The sequence below is a fragment of the Polistes dominula genome, unplaced genomic scaffold (assembly GCF_049000335.1).
Source record: "Polistes dominula isolate Pdom_NZ unplaced genomic scaffold, Pdom_raw_medaka contig_277, whole genome shotgun sequence".
Classification (NCBI taxonomy): domain Eukaryota; kingdom Metazoa; phylum Arthropoda; class Insecta; order Hymenoptera; family Vespidae; genus Polistes; species Polistes dominula.
Window position 1 is genome coordinate 125,348 of NW_028301009.1, and position 25,642 is coordinate 150,989.

The following is a 25,642-nucleotide window of genomic DNA, read 5'->3' on the forward strand; positions in this document are numbered from 1 at the left end:
CAAGAAATATTTTTTTTAAGTAATAATAAAACAGAAGTTAAATTTTAAATAAAAATTTTTTTATGATTACCATTAAACGGCCAGTATCCATTACAAGTATCTTATCACTATCCATAATCGTATTTAATCTGTGCGCTATCGTAAGAACTGAGCAATCTTTAAATTTATTTCTAACAGTTTGTTGAATTAGCAAGTCCGTACGAACATCAACGTTTGCCGTCGCTTCGTCCAAAACGATGATTTTATTGTTTCTGATAATAGCACGAGCCAAACAAAGTAATTGACGTTGTCCAACACTGAAATTCATTCCTCCTTCGAACACTGGAGAATTTAGACCAGCAACCATTTCTTCAATTATTTGTTTTAACTCAACTTCCTGTAAGGCTTGCCAGAGTATATGATCAGAATATTCTTCAAAAGGATCCAAATTACGCCGAAGACTACCGCTAAAGAGAATTGGTTCTTGGGGAATAATACTAATTTTGGAACGAAAATCATGCAAACCTATTGTACTGATAGGAAAATCATCAATATAAATTTCTCCTTCCACGCTAGATAATCGAAAAAGGGCATTAATCAAAGACGATTTTCCGGAACCAGTACGACCAACGATTCCAATTTTCTCTTTTGGAGTTATTGTGAATGTTATATCTTTCAGAATGTATGGTTCCATTGGTCCATATTTTAGTTTCACGTTTTTAAATTCGACACGTCCGTGTTTAGGCCAATCTTTCGGTGGCTTACATTTCGGAGTACAGTCCAACATTGGTTCTTCTTTTAAATGAGTATACTCGAGAACTCTCTCGACCGAGGTCATCAAATTTTCGACTTCAACCGTCTGTCTTACACCCCATTGTAACATATCAATAAGTAGAGACATTTGTGTGATAACCAGTCCAACATCACTGACTACAGTATCCTTCAAAAAAAGGAAGAATGTAATTATGATCGCATTGTACACCAAAGAAACAAGTTCGATGTAAATGCCAAAAGCTCGTGAAGCTGAAAAGAAGATAAACCAAGCAGAGGAATGCAGATCTTGATGACTATCAAATTCTCTAATGAGAATTTTTTCTGCGTTTAATGCTCTAATGGTCGATAAGCCTTGAAGCGTTGCGCTTACGTGATCAAATACCGGTGATCGAGCTTTTGCAAAGAAAAAACATAAATAAACAGTTAAGAAGAAAACTTAAACATTAGCATTATACTACACAAAATACTTACTTATTCCTTCTAATCGTTTAACGCTACGACTAGTCGACAAATAAAAATCTCTTAAAAAATATATAATTATAGCAATAAAAATGGCAGGTATCAGCAGCCAAGGATTTATATTTCCTACTATTACTATGATCGCTATCAGTCCAATACCAATAATTATAATATCGAACATACAGATAGGCATTCGTGTGTCAATGGCACCAGTATCTTTGGAGAATCTGAAAAAAAAACTAGAAATTTATAAATGTTGGAAAAAGAATAATTAGCAAATTTACCTATTCAAGATACGACCAATTGGATTGTTATTGAAAAAATGCATGCTTGTTCGTACAATGCTTCGAAACATATTGTCGTGTAAGTTTCTGGAAGAACGCATGCAAACTTCATAATAGCAAAACATTTGCAGAAAGGCGGCTGTTGCTGTCAATGCAGTCAGTCCACTATAGATGTAAATTACTTCCGTTCGATTAAGAAGTCCTTTCCAATCAAATAAAACCGTATTATTTTCCGAGATGATCCAGGAATTTTCTTCGATGTTAACCCAATAAGCGACAAAAAAGTCGCCACCACTAGCTGCCATTTGATAAAAAATGAATAATACGATCATCAATAGACACAATAAAGGACTTCTGCTTGCCTTGAAATAAGAGATGTAAACCTTAGCAGACACATGTCCAGTTGTTCTCATTTCTACCACATCAATAGGTGGCAATTCTTTTAATGATATTTCATTCATATTTTCACTCGATATACTTCTTGAATCTTTAATCTTTCCTTCATTTATAGATTCTTCTTTCTTTTCTAGTTCCTTTTCTCCCATCAAAAACTTCGTGAAATCAACACCAGAAGCTTCAAGAGTATTAAAATCACCTTGAGTCTGAACTGAGCCATTGTGCATTGCAATTACTTGATCAGCAGATTTTAAAAATTGAAGCTGATGCGTCACTAAAATTCTAGTCTTGTCTTTCAGATATCCACATATGCATTCTTCAACGATACGTCTACTTACTCGAGCATCAACCGCTGAAAGTGGATCATCTAATAGATAAATGTCTGCATTAGCATAAACTGCTCTAGCGAGATTGATACGAGCACGTTGACCACCGCTTAAACTTATTCCTCTTTCACCAACTATTGTTTTATCACCGTGAGGAAACGAAGCAATGTCCTCGCTTAATTGACAGACCTGAATAGTTTTCTCGTAACGAGATTTATCCATAATATGACCAAAGAGTATATTCTGTCTGATTGACGAAGCAAAAATCCATGGTTGTTGACTAACATAAGCGACTTTACCACTGATTTGCAAAGAGCCATCCTGCACTGGCAATTCTTCTAATATCATTTGTAATAAACTGCTTTTTCCAGAACCTATCTTTCCAACGATTGCAACTAGACTAGCAGGTTCAATGGATAAATTTATTCTGGTTAGAGTATTCTCTTTGTTCTCATCGTTCCATTTTGCAGTTACATTCTTCAATATCACTTCATATAATCTAATATTTTGAGCCTTTTTCTCGCTTTTCTCAATTTCTATGTGCATCATAAATTTTTCGATACGACGTATTGATGCCAAACCTTCAACTAGTTGATGAATGCCTATAATTAGATTATATTATAAATTCGTAACATATCTTTTAATAGTTTTTTTTTTAATAATTTTAAAATTAAATTTAAATTTAAAAAATTAAAAAAATTAAATTTAAATTAATAATTTTAAGATATTTTTATTCCTTAATTTTATAAGAATAACAAATATCTTTACTTAAAGGAAATCCAACAGTCATAGAATTTCGAACGATGTTGAAGAACGACGTTATTGTGAAGACTTGCTCTGCAGTAATGTAATTACCGGTAACAACGTATGTCATAATCGAGATGAACAAACAGATTCGTGGTATATAAGACTCAAATGTCATTCCTATCTGTTGGACAATGGAGTATTTCTTTATCGTATTCATTTCCTTCCTATATGAAGAAACTATTAATGTAATGAAATATAATTTAAAACATATTTTTCTAATTTTGATGAATAAATATATAATTACATATATTTATAAAAACATTATTTAAGATAAACAATAAATTTTCTGAACTTTTTAAAGTTTTAAATAAGAAAAAACATGACATATGAACCGCTTACTTCCTGTTTTTCTCGACGATTCGCGAAAATGGTATTTCCCAAACATACATTTTTATAATCTGTACACCAGTTATCAGCTCATTCATTAAACGCAATCTTTCATCTGTTCTTTGAGCTGACAAGAGCATTAGCTTAGATGCTTTCTTTCCAATGTACCCTGAAATGATAAAATATCATTTTCCTAAATATGATCATTCTCTAATTGTCTTAAAGAGAAAAACGTACTCACATTGAAGGGGAATAAAAAATAAAAACAGGGTTAAACCTGCAACTGGAGCTAGTCCTAATTGCCAATAGAGCACACAGGCAACAATTAATGTTTGAACTGGACCGATCCATAAATAATGAATACTATGTGTTATATAATCTAATCTATTGGCATCATTACTCATAAGATTAACCATCTGAAAAATTTAATATACTTTATATTAACGATATTTAATTTCTTATATTTCATAAATTTAAAATTTATTTAATTGCTTGATTAGATCATTGAATAAATTCATATCATTATTATTTAAAATTTCAAATTATAATATAAAAAGATTGTAATTATTATTAATAATTGACATTAGGAACTCGGAAGTTCATTGCCGAAAATATTGAATCCCGCCATTGTTCCGTCCCTGAGCGCGACCCCTCCATTCGCGGCTTCGTTTCCTATTTCTTGAAGATCCCTTCTAATATTGTCCTCCCACCTGCATCTCGGTCTACCTAGTGGTCTTTTCCCATTCGGTATACCGACCAGTATTTTATGCACCGTTCGATCCTCCCCCGTGCGCGCCACGTGACCAGCCCATCTTAATCGGCGTGATTTTATGACGTTGATAATGTTCGGTTTGTTGTACAATCGATGCATCTATGTAGATTCTATTTTTCGTATTTACTTACTATAAGTCACCAAAACAAACGAATTTTTGATATCACTGTATAGATGAGGATTCAGTTAGTCTTCTGTCAACTTTTTTATGTAGTCAATGTTTCATTTAACAGTTTTTCTTAACTTCTGAAATGGATAGTAAAAAGTGCATATTCAACATGTAATGCTTTAGGAATTTAAACAAGGCAATAGCACGAAAGTGGCAGCTGAAAAAATATGCAGCGTATACGGTGCAGGATTGATAACTGATTGGGCAGTCAGAAATTGGTTTGTAAAATTCCGTTCTGGAGATACAACCTTAAAAGACGAACCGAGTACAGGACGTCTTTCCAACTTTGACTAACCTTTTAAAGGTAATATTAGAGCAAAATTCAATACATACGTCCAACAAAAACAAAGAGTGCAAAAAAAACACCATGAAAAGTGTCGTGCACTTATCAGGGACAGAAACATCATTCTTTGTCTCATAAAAAACGGAAGTTATTTATGACTCGACCTAATACTTCTTCGTTCTGGAGTTTTCTCCATTCGCCCGTTTTCTCATCGCGTTTTGCACCGAAGATTTTACGAAGAACTTTGTTTTCGAAAACCCTAAATTTCTTTTCGTCCAGTAACGTAAGAGACCACGTTTCGCTACCATAAAGGACTACCGGTAGGATGATTGTCCTGTATATCCTGATTTTTAATCGCCTAAACAGCAACCCGCGAGCTGAATAATTTATTGACCGAATAAAAGCACGCAATGCCTAAATTGATTCTTTTCTGAAGTTCTTCGTTAATTTCGTTCGTCTGGTTTATGATCGATCCTAAATACCTAAAGTTGCTTACCCGTTCAAAAATTTTATCCCGGACGACTAAATTTCCAGTATTAGGCATATTTTAAATTCTATCGGTGACCATATATTTGGTTTTTTCCACTCTTATTTGTAGCCCCAGATCTTTTGTATTATCTATTAGTATTTTCGCGTTATTACTTAATGACTCTTTATTGTCTCCTAAAAAGCAATATCGTCCGCGTATGTTAACAGTTAATATAAAAATAATAAATTGTATAATATTACATATACGTTATTTGTATATAAAAAAAAGTGAACAGAAACAATTTTAAATTTTTTTTATAAAAGCAATAAAAACAAACAATAATTATCAATTGTGTAATGTCTTGCCATGTTTTTACTATATAGTTTTTTCGCTGTGATATGACTAACCCAAGAGTGGTAAAAGAATTCAATAATTTCGAACTGTAAAGTACGTGATGTCTTATACGATGTGGTTATGAATAAGGGAAACTTGACTAACTCAATTTCCTTTTCGCTCCGGAATGGTTGAGACAAAATATGATCTCTGGATATGGAGCGTTTTGTTTTTTCGTATTTAATCGCGTACTTTTCGGAAACGTATATATACGCTCTTTGTACATTAATGGTCATATTTTGAGGGCATATGTACATAAGGGATATCGAGTAGTGGGACCTATGCCATCCCCTTCAGGGATATGATTGACTTTTATAAATCAAACACCTATACGTTTCGGTTTGTTAATTATTCATTAAGTTTCCTATGAAACTTTGATTCATATTTACTGGTCACTTTCTTGATTCACTAAACTCTCCTACAACATTCTTTACCAACGAATATCAAGAACGAAACCCATATAAGTCAACTTTAGCCAAGTGCAAAGCAACCGAGAAACGCTAGTCAGCATAAACTGCCTCAAAAGGCCTGTCTTCTTGTCCAGCGCAGCTCGACCGAATGATCAAGCATATCACTTGCAGATCAAATATTTTCTTTATCATTGTAAGTAAGATAACTCAATAAAAAGTTAAGAATCATTACTTCGACACAAAAATTTCCATTAACCACCTACTATTCGTATCTTGATTTCCACTTCACCCTACTTCATTAATAATTGCATAGAACTAAAATTATTCTCCATCGATAATCTGACAACTAACTAATTGTAAAACTTAAGAAACTTACTGATTTTATCCAGTGTTCTTTAAACGACTGATCGTTCCGTTCTGGATGAAAGAAAGTAATAGTACAATCGAGTCTTTTCTAGAAAACCGCAGAAAGATATAAACGCAGCAACAAAATAGTTATCGATCAATTATTGATTAAGTATCCGATAAATAAGCGACATAAGAGAAGCCGTCGAGGAAGAGTAGACTACTAGGAGACTACTCTGAGAGATCTAATAATTAGGAGAACCTTTGCTATCCGAAATCTTTACACTTTTTATTCCCTAACCGATCCGCCAAGAATCTTTCCTCTTGATTTCTCCCACCTAAATTATAAAAGACGAAGTTTCGACCAACATCCCTGACAAGTATGCTCCTCAAAAATTCATTTATGTATCTCCTGAATCGACAGTTACCGTGAAAATAGCGTTGATATTAAGCAAAGACAGATTGCTAAACCTCGTTTTAGATGGCAACTCTTATTTACAATGGAACTTAAAGGAAGAAAGGGGATAACTTAATTTGAAACCTATAGTTATGTCAATTACCTTGGATTCACAATAATATAAAGTTCATTAATAAATGCCGAGCACCACGCACGGTGAAAATAATCGCCAGAGAGAATGGCTTCGTGAGTACGGAAAACGCAGGTGATTGCGCGAAAAACCAACGCGCAGCCTAGCGGAAAATCCTAAACCCTCCATCCAAAGGACCTCATTGTTACTCTTCTGGAACCCCCTTCACCTCAGGCTGCTCCAACTAACGAGGCAATTTATGTTACCTCTGGTACCGCTATATATATTACACATTCCTCCCCTCATCATAAACAGCGCTAACAGTTGAAGACGAAAAATCCTAGTTAATCGCGCAAAACTGACCAATCGTCCATGATCTATATGAAATTCTTCATATATTAATAAGTAGATTAACATCGAATAAACTCGTCCAGTATTTATTATTTACCTTTCTTTCTATCACTATTTAATCCTTGAAAAAGCCTACCTGCCTGGTCCTGGCTAAACTTGGTGAATACAGAGTAGCTAAAACAGGCTTAGCAACATTTCTTTAAAACCTCATTTTCTGGGACGAAAATTTATTATTGTTATTATCTATTTCGTCTTTAAATAAACTTTCAGCCTATTTTATGTCCAATAAACTAATTTAAAAGAAAGAAAAAGAATAATATCTCTTACTTGTCCAGCCGATGTTCCATTTCCAAAAACAGAGTTAGACAATTTGAGTATCTTTCTATAAATCAAAGAGCAACAGGCTACTTTTATTCTCATTCCAAAGTGCATTAATTCTTGCAAAGTTAAATGGAAAATGAAACAGTCCATGAAGGGAAATAAGATGAACCCAGCAGCATAATAATACATTTCTGAATTTACTTCTTTTTTTGTGTTTAAGAGATGCAACAAGTTTCTGAGTATCAATGGTTGAACAATTCTAAAAACATTGAATATAATTGTCATTAATGTCAGATAACAAAAAATTCATCTTACAATGTAAATATTTTAAATAAAATTTATCAATTTAAAATTGCAATTACGAAACGATAACACTACATTATTAACTTCATAAAATATTTATTTAATATTTTCCCACCTGCTAAAAAACTCTAAAAATGCTAAAGCAATTCCAAGTAACATAATACTTTTTCCAAAACATTTTATCAATATTATATACAATCGTGGTACAGATCCGTCATTTCTCTCTCGACATTTTCTTTCTTCATCTTCCCAAATTTTAAAAATGCGATCTCCCAGAAGATTACTTTCATCCTCTTTCAATGGCGAATATAAATCGGTCTCTTGCAACTCTCTTTTATATCCAAGTAAAAAAGTGTTTAGTATCCACCTAAAACACAATTTATGTTTTATAATTAGGCCTAACTAAAAAAAAATAATTATTAATAATAAATGATATTATTAATAATATCGAAATGCCATTTGAAAACACAATAAGAAAGAAGCATTTAAAACTTAATATGTACCAGCTTTTTTAAGTTGTTCTGGTTTACTTATAAAATTATTTGAATGCTCCACATTGTTGATTAGATTCTTTCTTTAAATAATAAATAAAACTACTTATAGCGAACATGTCAAATACCCGGCACGCCGAGACTTTTTAAAAATTTATTAAAAAATATATTAATCATCTTGTTCGGTACCAAACCATGTATAGACGATAATTTTTATTCAGTTATTTTTTCATATATTAAATTTCATTTGAGAAAAACCATACCATTAGTTTATGGAACCAAATATTATGGAATATGTCAAGCCTTAGGTATAAGGTATCGTCTATTTTAAAGATTCCACTCAAGGATGAAGAAAATTTATGATTACCATAAATTTTCTAACCATTTCAAAGACCATCGAAACATATTGGGTAACTAAAAGCATACCAGTGTTGGGTCCTTCAAGTGATACACAATATTTAAGTGATCATGAGACAATGCACATGGGAAGGGTACTATTTAGAAAAGAAATTCCTTATGTTCCCAGAAACCCCCACTACCATCCTTCCCAAAAAACATAAACTTTCCCATCGGGTCACTCTAGTGGGTGGACCCTCCTATTATTGGTTGATAAGTTGCATTCAGTTCCTTCCCTCTCCAAAGGGGTGTAACTAATTCAGATATAAAACCATGTGCAATCCAGTAAGATGGTTCGTTCGTCTCTGTTCGTAATACATACTCTTCTTCATATACTTACACCCTTTGCTCATTATACATTTTTGTGTTATACACTTTACATCTATACAGTCCACATCGAACAATTGTAACATAGTCGCCAAAGACTTAAATTAATAAAGCATTGTTGACTGAAGAATTAACTTTAGTAATACTACAAAACCACTCACACTGTATTAGTTTACCGTCGTGAGACTTCCGTGCAACTCGCGTATAATTGAAACTTAAAAACGGTACCCTAGTTGAAAACGGATTCGCGTCAGCATAACATATAGTACGCGCGAACACACCTTAAAGTAAATTTTAATTTTATTTATATGTAATTTAGATTAATGAAGTTACAGTATGCAGTTTAAATTTTACATTTCAATCATTTTTAATATATTAATTGAAAAAAAGAGAAAATATAGATTTAAATTAAACCGAACATACATAAATCTTATTTATATACATTTTACAATAGTATGATTAATCCACGAATGATTGTAATTTAGCAGTTTATATAAAAGCAGACGAAACTATTTTCAATACATTATGTGAAAAAAAACTGACAAGATCAAATCTAGTAGTATGTATGAAAAGCAAGAACGCAACAATTCAGTAATTTAATCAAAAGGCATGTAATTTTCAGTAGTTACAATAAACCACCAATACGACCATAACTCGTAATATAAATGAAAGATTCTAGAAACGGAATTATAAATGAAATTACAATTCACTAACACCTATTCGATCTTATTTTATAAATCATTGACATGACGTAACACGCCATTAATGATTTCTTGTACCACAGATTGAAAGGCACAAAGTAAGATAAATGGACCGAGCACTCTTTTACTTAAATTTCTTAAGCTTTCCAAATTCTAACAATCAAAATAGAATGCCGAATGCGAAAACCACAGATAGACACCATAATCGTAGGATGCTTATCGACAGAAAGATGCCTCGTCATAAACTAAGTAAATATAATATATCCTTCTTTAAAACTCAAATAGATGATAGTCCTTCTGGGAATTTGAGATATCTTTATCATAGGTCAGTACATCCAAGTATTTTTGTTGTTGTTGCAACTAATTCCTTTGGATGCCTGAAAAAGAACGGAACAATTTTGGTCGGCAAATTAAAATTGCATAGTACTCTTCCAAAAGATAATGGAACCATGAAACCATTTTTTGAAAATTTTACATGTGCGATCATAAATAGAACTTGAATATTCTTTAACTTGCATGGTTCCATTATCTTTTGGAAGAGTACTATGCAATTTTTGGGTTCCGGTGATTGGCTTCGCGTTATTGTATTTCATATCTAGCTTTATCTTTCCTTCTGTGTAATCTGATTCAGGTGAAAACTTTACAGCAATATTTGGTAGACTGTTTGGTTCAGATGCCTATTCATGTAACTCATTAGTTGTTGTTATTTGCTTATCGATATATATATATATATATATATATATATATATATAAATAGTATATAATGCTTTTATCCACATAAAAAAGCTATTTCATTACAAAAAATTGTATTGAATAATAGACTGCCAAAATTTTTTTAAAAAATCACGAAAATAAATCAAGACTTTTCTTATTTTTGTTAATTATTAATCTAAATCAGTAATTAAGACTTTCCTACGCTTGTTATAATAAAAAAAAATATATGTAAAGGGATTCAAAATACATTAAAAGAGAGAAATAAATTACAAAAATTAAAAAAAAAAAAATTTTTTTTATTTTCAGAAATCGAAAAAAAATAGTAGTTATCGAAGGCCCACAGCCAGACCGGCCTAAAAAGTTGTGAAATTAGTAGTAGTTTTCTGTAAAAAATTTTGAAGAAAATCAAAATATGCACTCACTTTAAAAAATGCAATTTAAAGTTTAAAAATCGAAAATAACGTATTAAGACACTTTAAATAATTTTTTTGAATTTTTTTTTCAAAAAGTACATTAAAAAACAAAACTTTTATGTAGAGTGGTAATTTTCATTTGGATGAGTTTTAAAAAAGTTACGGGCTATAAACCACAGAAAGAGCTGTTTTTTTTTTTTTAAATTCGATATCTTTGGAACGGATGATCAAAAAAATGCCAAAATTTAGGAGGAAGGGTTTTTCGATGGGTACTACAAGATATCAAAAAATGGCGGAAATCAAAAATAAAAATTTTTAAAACCGTCCAATTTGGCGTGGAATGCTCCATATTTACAGAATAATATTTATTACAAAACAATAAAAGCATTTCGCAGGTGAGAATAGAGAGTAAACAGTGATCCAGCCCTACGTGAGAATCTGAATGTACCTTGCAATAAACATATTGATGCCGAAGAACAAATACTTCTGATTCCGAAAAAAATTAAATTTGTCTCGATATTTTAGGATTTTTTGAAAATCATTGATATTTATTTTGAAAATAGTGAGAATTGAGAACATATACAAATGCTAATGAAAAATAAAACTCTTATAAGGTTTCTAGTCATTTAAGACATTTCATTTTCAACTTATTTAAACTCTATTATTTATCTTTACATATGAAAATAGAAGAAAAAAATACTTACCTCCCAAGATTCGAACCCTAAAAACTCGGCCTCTATTGGAACGGATCGCCGAATCGTTGTCATTACACTAAACCTATTACATGCCATTGTTTACTTTAGAACTAAATTTAAACAATAGATAGCATCATAAGCATTTTTAATTGTAAATATCTCAAAAAGTATTGAGTAGTGGCCCTTATAACCATATATATTCGTAAAAAGGGAAGCAAAATCTATCATCCTGCAAATTTTGAACAAAATCCGAGAGGGCAAGACCTTGCGCTGTCCTTGTCAGTGGTGAAACTTAATAAAAAGTATCAAGTAAGAGAGTAATCATATTTTTTTAATATATCTGGAAAAGTAAGGGAGATAAAATATCTTTGTATTAGACCTTTTTTGTAGCAAATAAAATTGTCTACAAAACATAATTTATAAAAAATTGCTTTATCTCGCTTACTTTTTGAGATATTTTCAAAAATGTAAGAAAGGTGGGAATTGTTTTTTTATTTTTTTAATAAATCTCGAAAAGTAAGGGAGATACAATATCTTAGTACTAGACCTTTTTTGTAGCAAATAATAAGTGTTTTCTCGCGTTATACAGTTTTCATTGAGACGAAACCAACAATAGATTGTCTATCTCTCTTGCACGCATGTAAGCTAAAAGTTTACGCATGCGTGCCATGACGACCTACGTCACAATGAGTAAGAGCAAAATAGCTTCATTTTCTGTTTCTTTCTACAAAGGCGTAGGTTTAATGTACAAATTACCTGTCTTTAAATTGGGATATTTCCTGCAGATAAATATCTATAAATATAAATCCAACACCAAAATTTAAAAAATAAATTAAAAATTCATATGAAAAAGAAAATTTTCTTAAATAATCCGTTTTAAGTGAAATATCGAGCAAAAACCGTTTTCACCCCTTGATTTTTAATAGAAGGACTGAAAAAAAAATTTTTTCCTTAAGATTGTTCTTTGTAACTTTTTAAAGATAATTTAAAATAAAAAATTTTAAAAGTCTAATTTTTATATTTTTTATTGAATTTTCATTTTTTCAGTACTCTGAACCGTCGTAGGGGTGAAAGGGTGCGTTTTAGGGGAAAAATGGTCTGCAAGAGATAGGCCTAAAATTTTATGCTCTACAACTTTTAATTGAAACTTTTTTTGATATTTTCAAAATATAATCCAAAAATCGTATTTCGGCGTAATTTTTAATTTTTTTCACCTCCTTCCCGGGGGTTGAGAACTTTTTACTTTGCCCACAGTTTTTTACGCATTTTTTTTTTTATTATTTCCATATAGTTTCAGTCGTATAGGCCAAAAACCCGATTTCACGGTCTTTTTGACTGGACTATAGAAGAATAAACAGATAAGTACGTAGGTAGGCGACAAAAGAATAAGATACAAACGAATCGACTAGTCCGGGAGCTAGCAACGTCGGGAAAATAATAATTGGGGATAAGCTAATTTTTTGATATGTCGTTCTTCTTGATCTTTTGGTTAGAACCTGCACTTCTTGGCTAGCCGTAGGTCTTGCGTTTACTAGTGCGAATCCTACCTCTACAAAATATTCAATTAAAATTTAAAATGTTTTTTTTTTTTTAAACTTTGCTTTTTAAGACCAAAAATTGAGTATAAAATATTGTAAAATTGTTTAATTGCGTTATTTTAATTTCAAAAAAAAGAAAATTAAAAATATTGAAAATTAAAAAAATTTTTTTTAATCGAATAAAAAAAATAAAAAACTAACTCAGCCTACTCTGGGATTGGCGGGGATAATCGCGGAATTAGTCAAAGTCTTTTTTTAGAAGATAAAAAAAAATGAAAAATGGCGAACTTCAAGAAAATAACGGTTTTTCTTAAAAAAATGCAAAAATTTCATGGATTTCATAAATTAAAAGTTTTTATGTATTTTTTTCTGAAAAGTACATTTAGAAACACAAATTTACAAAAAGAAATGTCCCAATAGGTTGAATTTTGAAATAGTTATAGCCATTTCAAAAAGAAAGAGCCATTTTTTCAAAAATTAATAATTTTTTTTGGGTTTGGTAAAAATATATCGATAAATAGCTCCGTTTCCGTTTGTTGAAGTATAAACTTCTTTAGAATGGAAATGATCTGAAAAGTAAAGAAACGGAAACGGAGCTATGTAACGAGGCTATGAAACGGCTGCTATACTAAATAATGAGAGAAAAAGAGACAAACACATAGGATTTAGCCTGCGAGAGAATGAGACGGAATATAGCTATACAATTTTTCCTATTCTCGGTCTCCTCTTTATGCTATGCTTCGTAGTTATCGCTCCTGGTTGTATATGTGTGTGTTTGTGTGCGACTACATACTACGAAGCGTGGACACATATAAAATAATTTCGATACTATATACCTGTTTGTAGGTAGGAGCGATAGAAGGGTAGAAGAATAAACAGAGATAAGCACGTAGGTATGCGACAAAAGTATGAGGTCCAAACCAACCGAAGGTCGAAATAATGAAAGAAGGTGCGTGGTCTGTTTTTATTTTACCAAACGTGGTATTTCTTTTCTATATAAAAATGATTCTATTTTATTAAAAAATTATATTATTAAACTATTTATTTATTTCTGCAAATATAATAATTAACATTTATGAAATATATAGAATATAATAATTGTATTGTCTGCAATATTTTACAAAAAAATGAAATGATTATCAGATAAATCAGAGAAAAAAAATTAACCAACATTGTAAAATACTTTTCTTATAAATATCAAAAGACATGTTTTTTTATTATAATGTTTGCGTATTTAGGAAATTTATTATAATTTTACAATAAAATAAAAAAGTTTTTAAATAGAAGAAACTAGACACGTGACAAAAAAAAATAAACCTTATTTACTTTATATTTCCAATAAAAATACAATAATATAACTTATTTTACCAATATAGCAAAAAATTATAGAAAATAAATTTTTTATAAAAAATGTTTAAAACTATAAAATAAAACAGCGGAAATGATAAATAGATATTAAAATCGTTGTAATTAAAAACCAGATGGAACGAAAAAATTCGACCAGAATTGTTCCCTTCTTTTACAGCATTTTCAGGTATTAGTTGCAACACAAAAAAAAATACTTTTGTATGCTAACCCATGATAAAGATATCTCAAATTCAAAGGAAAGGTGAAAAGAGTGAAAGAAAAAATTCATCTACCTGAGTTTCAAAAAAATATATATTATATTTACTTCGGTTAGAGGACGACGTATCTTTCTGTCGATAAATATTCTAGATTTTTTGTTTCTATCTATTGCTATCGCATTCAGCATTCCATCTTGATAGATAGAGATTTGAAAATATTAGTTTTTGTCAGCTACCTACACCCCAAGGTCGGTTCCTTATCATGAAAAAAGAAAAATAAAAAACAGGAAGGTCTGTTGAAATTCAATCTGCATTTATTATCTTTATTATTGATGCGATAATATTCATGCGTATAGTTTTTTTTTACAACTTGTCATATCTTTTCTATTTAAAAATGTTTCTACTTTATTGAAAAATTAGTATTAAATTCTTTATTTTGCAAATATTATAATAAATAATTATGAAATACATAGAATATATAATAATTTTATTGTCTGAAATAATTAAAAAAAAAAAGGATTACCAGATACATCAGAGAAAAAGAATTAGAGAATACTGTGGAATAAATGAGGAGCAGCTGACAAATTTCATTCAAAGCAAGTAAATTACTGTCATATTTTTATATTTTGCTTCTTTATAAAATATATTTGATGCATAAAGACAAAATATGTCTATTAAATTTGATTTTTATATGAAAAATATCCAAAGAGATGTACTGACACATGCATATATGAAAATTATAGTATAAATTGTGATATTTGCGTATTTAAGAAACTTATACTAATTTTTCAATAAAATAAAAACATTTTTAAGATGTTGAACGCCCAGCGTAAATCGGTGGAGCTTACCACGGAGCTGAAATTTGAGACTGAAAGTGTAGACAGTTCGATAAGCTGAGAGAGCGATACGATTCAATGCATTTTTAAGATTTTTCGTTGTTCAGATCTTTATTTAGACGAGAGTGTTTAAAAAGATAAGTTTGTGGTCCAAAGAATAAGGACGAGATATGTTATAAATAATAAGGGTCTCGCGAAGTGTGGTAGGCTGCAGAGTTGAAAAAACATTTCTAGAGAATATCTTTATTAGATCTTTCATTGCATTTGACCTGAACCTTCGTTCAGTCCAGCAGTATTTTCCATATGTTTTTCGTAACGTTTTTATTTCATATGTCCTCAAATGTTTGTTATATAGCGCAAAAATGTAGATGAAAACGGGAAATAGAAAACCATACTAACAAAAAAAATTTTATACCTGAGTTTCAAAAAAAGGATTATTTATTTTTACCTAATTTCTGACGAATTATATTTCCTTTGATAAACATCCTACCATTTTTGTTTCTATCTATGGCTATTGCATCCAGCATTCCGTTTTTATTGCTTGAATTGTGGAAAGTGCACTTTTTATCAGCTATTCCACCCAGAGACCATACCGGTGACCTTTATTATATATAGTAATAATATTATAATAAATAAATCCTACAATTATCTTACTCTTAAAACTGTCCATTCGTCTCATTCTCTCGAAACCTAGATTTTTGAAGGTTTCACTTCTAACACGTGTGATCTGCACACATGATTTTTTTTATTCAGGATTTTATACGGTTATGCATAACCGTACTTGTAAAGACCCTACACTTTATCCATTACTTTATACTTGTATAATTATAAGTGTTTAGCATTAACTACGAATGGACGTCTCATTCTCTCGAAACTTAGATTTTTGAAGGTTTCACTTCTAACACGTGTGATCTGCACACATGATTTTATGTAGCTAGCTCTTAGACCATGTGACGGAAAAATAAAATTTGAAAATGCTTTCCCCCTTGGACTTGGCTTTAAAATCGTTGTAGTGTTTTATAAGTGTGAAAATCGTGTTAATGGTGTAGTTGGCAGCAAGCGCTAGCAACAGACACATTATCTTCTGATGTTGCTGTAACTTTACCAGCTGATGTTGGTGAAGCTATATATCCAATTTATGAAGACCTTAGAAACGTAAAATTATTAGAAAGGTGTGTTGGTGGATTTACACAAAACAATAATGAGAGTTATAATCAGTTAATATGGAAAATAACTCCAAAAATTGTTCCATGTGGCTCTAAAGTTGTTGAAATAGCGGCTTACATTGCAGCTGGAATGTTTAATGAAGGTACAAAATCATTATTGTACTTTATGAGTGCATTAGGACTTTCATTAATCACCACAGCTCATGCTTATGTCGAAAAAGAGGACGCAGAGCGTGTGATGATCTCCGACGCGAGAGCGTGTGATGATCTCCGACGCGAGAGCGCATGGGAGCACGCGAAAAGGAAGAATGGCTCGACGCAACACTAGCTGAACTTAATAAAAGCTACCGATACGGCAAAAAGTCCCTCTTAAGGCCCTGGAATAGCTGATACCATGTAAGTTGAAGAAAAAAAAATTTAAACTATGTGTAAACTACTTCTGAAACTTTAAACGCGTTTTTCTCAAAACGGTGTTTTCAAAGTCGGTGATCTCGATTTTTTAGAAATGGCTCAACCGATCGGTCTCAAATTTTTACACAATCTTCTTAAATATATTCCTTATAGGTATAAAAACAAAGAAAAAAAATTTTTTTTAATTATTACTATTTTCTTTTATCAATTTGGAGCGAAAATTTCAGTCAAAAATGAGACAATGAGACACTTTTTTCAAATAGACGCCATTTTGTCAAAAATTAAAATTTTTATTACTACTACGTTCTAATACCTGCATTAATCTATCCTTTAAAAGAATCCACAATAATTTATGATTTCAGATAATCCAAACCGCCGATATAGAGCCAAGCGCCTTTTTTTGGAGGTCGTTCGGGAGATCATCTACAGGAGCGGTGCACATCAATATTTTTACATAATCGATGCGTTATTGTATTCTTAGAAGTAGGCTTCTATTTGAATTACCATCACTTTATGGTAATTAATAAATAAAAACTGTTTCTATAAAAAATTCATAAAAAGGCGTCTTTTTTGACCCTCGCAACTGAGTATAACCCCTTAACTAATTAATTTACATGTTTACAATTATTAATGTTGAAATATTAAATTTATTGCGTCATGTATACGATTAGATTTACTTTACCGAGCGGATGTCGATGACAAAGACACGGCTAATCGGTGAAATAAGCTGTTTAAGATTAAAACTGCAGAAAGAAATCGCAGGATAAAAGGTGTAGAGTTTCAGCCGAGATAAGCGACCGATAAAGGCAGTCGAAATAAAGAATGGGAATGTAGTAGGCATAATAGGAGGACGAAATATGTTAGTCATAATAGAAAGTCGATATGCGTCTGTCGGAATGAAGGGTTGATGTAAGTGAATCGAACGATTGTCATTGAAGAAGAAACATGTAACGCAGCATAAATATATTTTAAATAACGAATAAATTTAACATGGCAACAAGAAAATTTAAAAATTAATTTGACATCGTGTAGAGTATGTGAGTGTTGCAAAAGCTTAAACATCGTTTCAAAATCTGATTAGGAATTGTCATAATCAGTATTTAGAGAAATGGAAAAGGAAGGGTAGCACGTTATTTCATAACAGCTTGTGTATTTGTTCTTAAGGATGTAATTGCTATTTAATTTCTGAATAGGGGTTAGGGAAAGATGGTTACGGATTTGAGAAGCAGGAGCAAGTTGAGCAATAAATTTATTGGAATTGGGATTTGTAGTAATAAAAGAATTCTGATTGTTCGATTTCTTTAAATTACTCATAAATGATGGTCACTTAGAATAATTGGCCGGATGGACCTTTGCAATTGCAATATTTAGCCATAGTATTAGGAAGCTTTTTGCAAGTGCGTCGGTCATGAAGCTCAACGCATTTGACATATTTGTAATTTTTATTACAATTTACATATATATGACCATGAACTTAACATTGAAAATATTGTATACAAGGTTTATCTCAGTTTTACTTTTCTCAATAAATACTTATATTAGAATACTTATAGTAGAAAATAAAAAGTGCTTTTTTAATGTAATAGTGTAATTCAAGCCTTAAAAGTAATTTCATAAATTAAATAAATCAAGAAAGGATTGTTTTGAATTTCTTAGCACAAAAGAGAATTCAGGTTATAATTTTTGAGTTTTTCAATTATACCATCAATTTTTAATAGTTCTTTCAGTACTAGAGTGAGAATTTTTCTTGTTCTGTTGAGCAAGTATGAAATTATATCCATTTTTAGGTAGTAGTTTTCTTTTGCTTACTTACTTGAATGTAATAATGGAGAAGATACCAGCATGCTCTCGTGGATTTTCCACTTCAATTCTTTTATTCTTGTCCATAGTTAAACTTCTTTAATCGCAGTGATACTCAGTTCATTCTTGTTCAATATACGAGAAAACTGTTATCAGAAAAACAGAACAATCTGTTAACACAATTATCTAAAAGAATTAAAACTTTATTAGTAAAATGATCGTAAATCTTGTGAAATTAAAAAATTTAGTGCATCACTATCTCGTTTACTTATTTACTCGAGTTATCTTCTATTCATCAATGAAATAAAGTTTTTTTTGTTTATTAATAGCACGAGAACAAATAGAATGAGTGGCATAAATTCCTGTAAGTTCTTTATGATAGTTTTGCTTACAAATAGACGAAAAAAAAATCATATCATTTGTCAATGAAAAAAATCATGTGTGCAGATCACACGTGTTAGAAGTGAAACCTTCAAAAATCTAAGTTTCGAGACAATCTGACGAATGCACGGTTCAAGAGTAAGAAAATTGTAGGATTTATTTATTATAATATTATTACTATATATAATAAAGGTCACCGGTATGGTCTCTGGATGGAATAGCTGATAAGAAGTACACTTTTCCAAATTCAAGCAATAAAAATGGAATGTTAAATGAGATAGTTATAGATAGACACCAAAATCGTAGGATGTTTATCAAAGGAAATATAGTTCGTCACAAATTAGGTAAATATAAATAATCCTTTTTTTGAAAATCAGGTATAAATTTTTTTTTGTTAGTATGGTTTTCTATTTCCCGTTTTCATCTACATTCTTGCGCTGATAACAAACATTTTAGGATAGACAAAATAAATACGTTACGAAAAACATATGGAAAATACTGCTGGACTGAACGAAGGTTCAGGTCAAATGCAATGAAAGATCTAATAAAGATATTCTCTAGAAATGTTTTTTCAACTCTGCAGCCTACCACACTTCGCGAGACCCTTATTATTTATAACATATCTCGTCCTTATTCTTTGGACCACAAACTTATCTTTTTAAATACTCTCGTCTAAATAAAGATCTGAACAACGAAAAATCTTAAAAATGCATTGAATCGTATCGCTCTCTCAGCTTATCGAACTGTCTACACTTTCAGTCTCAAATTTCAGCTCCTTGGTAAGCTCCACCGATTTACGCTGGGCGTTCAACATCTTAAAAATGTTTTTATTTTATTGAAAAATTAGTATAATTTTCTTAAATACGCAAATATCACAATTTATACTATAATTTTCATATATGCATGGGTCAGTACATCTCTTTGGATATTTTTCATATAAAAATCAAATTTAATAGACATATTTTGTCTTTATGCATCAAATATATTTTATAAAGAAGCAAAATATAAAAATGTGTTAGTAATTTACTTGCTTTGAATGGAATTTGTCAGCTGCTTCTCATTTATTCCACAGTATTCTCTAATTCTTTTTCTCTGATGTATCTGGTAATCCTTTTTGTTTTTTTTAATATTTCAGACACAACAATTATTATATATTCTATGTACTTCATAATTATTTATTATAATATTTGCAAAATAAAGAATTTAATACTAATTTTTCAATAAAGTAGAAACATTTTTAAATAGAAAAGATATAACACGTTGTAAAAAAAAACTATAAGCATGAATATTATCGCATCAATAATAAAGATAATAAATGTAGATCGAATTTCAACAGACCTTTCCTGTTTTTAATAATTATTTTCTCATGATAAGGAACAGACCTTGGTGTGTAGGTAGCTGACAAAAACTAATATTTTCAAAATTCTATCTATCAAGATGGAATGCTGAATGCGATAGCAATAGATAGAAACAAAAATTCTAGAATATTTATCGACAGAAAGATACGTTTTCCTCTAACCGAAATAAATATAATATATTTTTTTTTGAAACTCAGGTAGATGAATTTTTTTTCTCTTACACTTTTCACACTTTCTGTGAATGTGAGATATCTTTATCATGGGTTAGCATACACAAGTATTTCTTTTTGTGTTGCAACTAATAACTGTAGATGCTGTTAAAGAAGGGAACAATTGTGGTCGTATTGTTTTGGTTTCATCGGGTTTTGAATTAAACGATTTTAAAATCTTTTTCTTTTTTCGTTGTTTTATTGAAGTGAAAACTTCTTTAGAATGGGAGTGATCTGAAAAGGAAATAAACGGTAACGCAGCTATGTAACGAAGCTGTGTAACAAAGCTTTGTAACGAAGCTATAAAACGGCTGCTATACTAAATAATGAGAGAAAAAGAGACAAACATATAGGATTTAGCCTGCGAGAGAATGAGACGGAATATAGCTATACAGTTTTTCCTATTCTCGGTCTCCTCTTGATGCTATGCTTCGCAGTTATTGCTCCTGGTTGTATATGTGTGCGATTGTGTGCGACTGCATACTACAAAGCGTAGACACGTATTCTTTCGATACTCGAAATGTTTGTAGGCAGGAGCGATAGAAGGGTAGAAGGAATAAACAGAGATAAGACACGTAGGTATGCGTCAAAAGTATAAGGTCCAAACCAACCGAAGGTCGAAATAAAGAAAGAAGGTGCGTGGTCTGTTTTTATTTTACCAAACGTGGTATTTCTTTTCTATATAAAAATGATTCTATTTTATTAAAAAATTAATATTTTTAAACTATTTATTTTTTTCGCAAATATGATAATTAATATTTATGAATTATATAGAATATAATAATTGTGTTATCTGCAATATTTTACAAAAAAAATTGATTATCAGATACATGAGAGAAAAGAATTAGACAACACTATAGAATATTTTTCTTATAAATATCCAAAGACATGTTTTTTAATTATAATGTTTGCGTAATTAGGAAATTTATACTAATTTTTCAATAAAATAGAAAAGTTTTTAAATAAGAGAAACTAGACACGTGACCAAAAAAAAAACTCTATTTACTTTATATTTCCAATAAGAATAAAATAATATTCCTTATTTTACAAATAGAGAAAAAGAAATATAGAAAAAAAATTTTTTAAAAGATTTTTAATATTATAAAATAAAACAACGAAAATAGAAATAGATTTTAAAATCGTTGTAATTCAAAACCCTATGAAACGAAAAAAATACGACCACAATTGTTCCCTTCTTTAACAGCATCTACAGTTATTAGTTGCCACACAAAAAGAAATACTTTTGTATGCTAACCCATGATAAAGATATCCCAAATTCAAAGGAAAGGTGAAAAGAGTGAAAGAAAAAATTCATCTACCTGAGTTTCAAAAAAATATATATTATATTTACTTCGGTTAGAGGACGACGTATCTTTCTGTCGATAAATATTCTAGATTTTTTGTTTCTATCTATGGCTATCGCATTCAGCATTCCATCTTGATAGATACAGTTTTGAAAATATTAGTTTTTGTCAGCTACCTACACACCAAGGTCTGTTCCTTATCATGAGAAAATAATTATTAAAAACAGGAAAGGTCTGTTGAAATTCGATCTACATTTATTATCTTTATTATTGATGCGATAATATTCATGCTTATAGTTTTTTTTTACAACTTGTCATATCTTTTCTATTTACAAATGTTTCTATTTCATTGAAAAATTAGTATTAAATTCTTTATTTCGCAAATATTATAATAGATAATTATGAAGTACATAGAATATATAATAATTGTTGTGTCTGAAATATTAAAAAAAACAAAAAGGATTACCAGATACATCAGAGAAAAAGAATTAGAGAATACTGTGGAATAAATGAGGAGCAGCTGACAAATTTCATTCAAAGCAAGTAAATTACTGTCATATTTTTATATTTTGCTTCTTTATAAAATATATTTGATGCATTAAGACAAAATATGTCTAATAAATTTGATTTTTATATGTTTTTATAAAAAATATCCAAAGAGATGTACTGACACATGCATATATGAAAATTATAGTATAAATTGTGATATTTGCGTATTTAAGAAAATTATACTAATTTTTCAATAAAATAAAAACATTTTTAAGATGTTGAACGCCCAGCGTAAATCGGTGGAGCTTACCACGGAGCTGAAATTTGAGACTGAAAGTGTAGACAGTTCGATAAGCTGAGAGAGCCATACGATTCAATGCATTTTTAAGATTTTTCGTTGTTCAGATCTTTATTTAGACGAGAGTATTTAAAAAGATAAGTTTGTGGTCCAAAGAATAAGGACGAGATATGTTATAAATAATAAGGATCTCGCGAAGTGTGGTAGGCTGCAGAGTTGAAAAACCATTTCTAGAGAATATCTTTATTAGATCTTTCATTGCATTTGACCTGAACCTTCGTTCAGTCCAGCAGTATTTTCCATATGTTTTTCGTAACGTTTTTATTTCATATGTCCTCAAATGTTTGTTATATAGCGCAAAAATGTAGATGAAAACGGGAAATAGAAAACCATACTAACAAAAAAATTTTATACCTGAGTTTCAAAAAAAGGATTATTTATTTTTACCTAATTTCTGACGAATTATATTTCCTTTGATAAACATCCTACCATTTTTGTTTCTATCTATGGCTATTGCATCCAGCATTCCGTTTTTATTGCTTGAATTGTGGAAAGTGCACTTTTTATCAGCTATTCCACCCAGAGACCATACCGGTGACCTTTATTATATATAGTAATAATATTATAATAAATAAATCCTACAATTATCTTACTCTTAAAACTGTCCATTCGTCTCATTCTCTCGAAACTTAGATTTTTGAAGGTTTCACTTCTAACACTTGTGATCTGCAGACATGATTTTTTTTAAATAAGTTCGAGTTGAATTATTAGCTATAACAATACACAAAAACAATATAATCATGTGTAAATTTATTGATTAAACAATTTATAATAACCAGAAAGAATAATTATTGAAAATACTCACTTGAAGGTAAGAAGTCATCTTTAATAAAATTATATAGAAAAGAAATACCACGTTTGGTAAAATAAAAACATACCACGCACCTTCTTTGTTTATGTCGACCGTCGGTTCGTTTGGACCTTATACTTTTGTCGCATACCTACGTGCTTATCTCTGTTTATTCTTCTACCCTTTTATCGCTCCTACCTACAAAACATCTCGAGTATCGACATAATATGTGTCCACGCCCTGTAGTATGCAGTTGTACTTGTGTGCAACACATACATATACAACCAGGAGCGATAACTACGAAGCATAGCATAAAGAGGAGACCGAGAATAGGAAAAACTGTATAGCTATATTCCGTCTCATTCTCTCGCAGGCTCAATATTATATGTTTATCTCTTTTTCTCTCGTTATTTAGTATAGCAGCCGTTTCATAGCTTCGTTACATAGCTCCGTTTCCGTTTATTTACTTTTCAGATCATTCCCATTCTAAAGAAGTTGTCACTTCAAAAATTAGCTTATCCTCAATTATTATTTTTCTGACGTTGCTAGCTCCCGGACTATGAGTATAAGAGCGCACTATGAATACGGCGGTAAGATCGATAGCGTATTAAACAGGAAATAAAAGAAAGGAAGAACTAAATATTAATGTTATCGTCTACATGATAAGAAAAACAAAGTACATTTCGAATAGTTGAAAAAACTTCCAAATTTTGAATTGCAAAAATTACTCAATGAGAATTCAGTTCAAACGATTTTTAGAGTTTTTGAAAGCGTTGTGTTACTTTAAAAAAAATATATTATTAAAGAACGCTTGCATACAATAAGAAAAATTCATAATGAAGAAAAATGATAACCACGCATTAACTAAATTTACCACCTTATATATTTGACAGAAAATTGAAAAGAAAATATAAATATAAATGTTTATTTACATATTTTTACATTTCTATATAATGTCAATTTAAGAATATAATTATAAAAATACATAAAAAATATTACAAATACGTATACTGTAAAGAAATATTAATAATAGAGTCTCGTTTAATTTGAACTAATATTTTTAACAGGTAATATAAATTAACTTGAAATTAGAAAAAAATAATAATAAATACAAACTTTTTTATATTTTGTTAAGTATCTTTTCAATTTCAATTCTTATTAAACAAAATGCTGCTATATATATAAATGTATATGTATATGTATATGATATATAATGAAAGTATGAGCACCAGGATGGTATTTTCTTAGAAATTATAAAGAGTGTGTGTTTTGTACGACAAATGATTCTGCTAACCATAAGTAATAGGACGAATAACAGAAAACTAAATATACAGCATTGTAAAAAATAGTTTTGTTACCATATTGAAGATCGCTGACGAGATATCTCGTTTTTCGTATTGTGTTGCTAAGGGCTATTGATAAGACGTTTCAATTATTATAAATATAATACAGCTATCCCTCCAATAGTCTAAGATCTGGCTGCAAAATTAGTGCATTCATCGAGTGTTTACTAAAAACCTAATTTTTACGTATATTTATGATTAGGAGAATATATATCTACCAGGTTGTTGCCTATCAAAATGTGGCCGCAAGTATTTTTAATTAAATTATTGTTAATTAATTTTTCGAAAAAAAATTCATTCACTTGTTTTTTAAATAAAATATCATCCACTTCATGGCAATATATGTAAAGACTTTGAAAAATCACGGTTGCCGTTGCGCACTTTACCGCACCTCTTCGCAGCCAGGTTCTAAACCACCGGTGCAAACAGTAGCTCCAAAACAGCGTGGTTAGAATAATAATGTCGCAGCTATTCAGTTGAGAACATTAGCGTTCGACGCATGCGCAGTGGCTTTGAAGTGTCGTACAGCTGGGAATTGCTATCCTCGTCTGACAAGTGATGTTGCACGCTAACTCTCTTTTCCTCTACCTTTCATATTTACCATCTTTAACTGCCAGCAACCCTTATTTGCGGCCAGATTTAATTAAGCAACCTTATATATC

At 30.5% G+C, this 25,642-nt stretch overlaps 1 protein-coding gene across 9 annotated transcripts in view; it reads right to left on the reverse strand.

Moving 5' to 3' along the window:
* LOC107073455 (putative multidrug resistance-associated protein lethal(2)03659) overlaps positions 1 to 25,642 on the reverse strand; it is a 33,037-nt gene that overhangs the window by 3,866 nt on the left and 3,529 nt on the right. Inside the window, exons 1-11 of one of the 9 annotated variants that reach the window (XM_015334128.2) lie at positions 25,199 to 25,340; positions 24,996 to 25,116; positions 18,762 to 18,894; positions 7,811 to 8,062; positions 7,399 to 7,651; positions 3,594 to 3,768; positions 3,365 to 3,521; positions 2,987 to 3,189; positions 1,497 to 2,820; positions 1,225 to 1,439; positions 71 to 1,146 (exon numbers count right to left, since the gene is read on the reverse strand). In XM_015334128.2, the coding sequence (XP_015189614.1) occupies positions 71 to 1,146; positions 1,225 to 1,439; positions 1,497 to 2,820; positions 2,987 to 3,189; positions 3,365 to 3,521; positions 3,594 to 3,768; positions 7,399 to 7,651; positions 7,811 to 8,062; positions 18,762 to 18,835 (3,729 nt within the window). In that variant the 5' untranslated portion in view covers positions 18,836 to 18,894; positions 24,996 to 25,116; positions 25,199 to 25,340. Of the gene's footprint in view, positions 1 to 70; positions 1,147 to 1,224; positions 1,440 to 1,496; positions 2,821 to 2,986; positions 3,190 to 3,364; positions 3,522 to 3,593; positions 3,769 to 7,398; positions 7,652 to 7,810; positions 8,063 to 18,761; positions 18,895 to 23,652; positions 24,195 to 24,995; positions 25,117 to 25,198; positions 25,341 to 25,642 lie in introns of those variants that run through there. The other 8 variants (XM_089174103.1, XM_015334131.2, XM_089174101.1 and 5 more) reach the window with 8 other exon arrangements.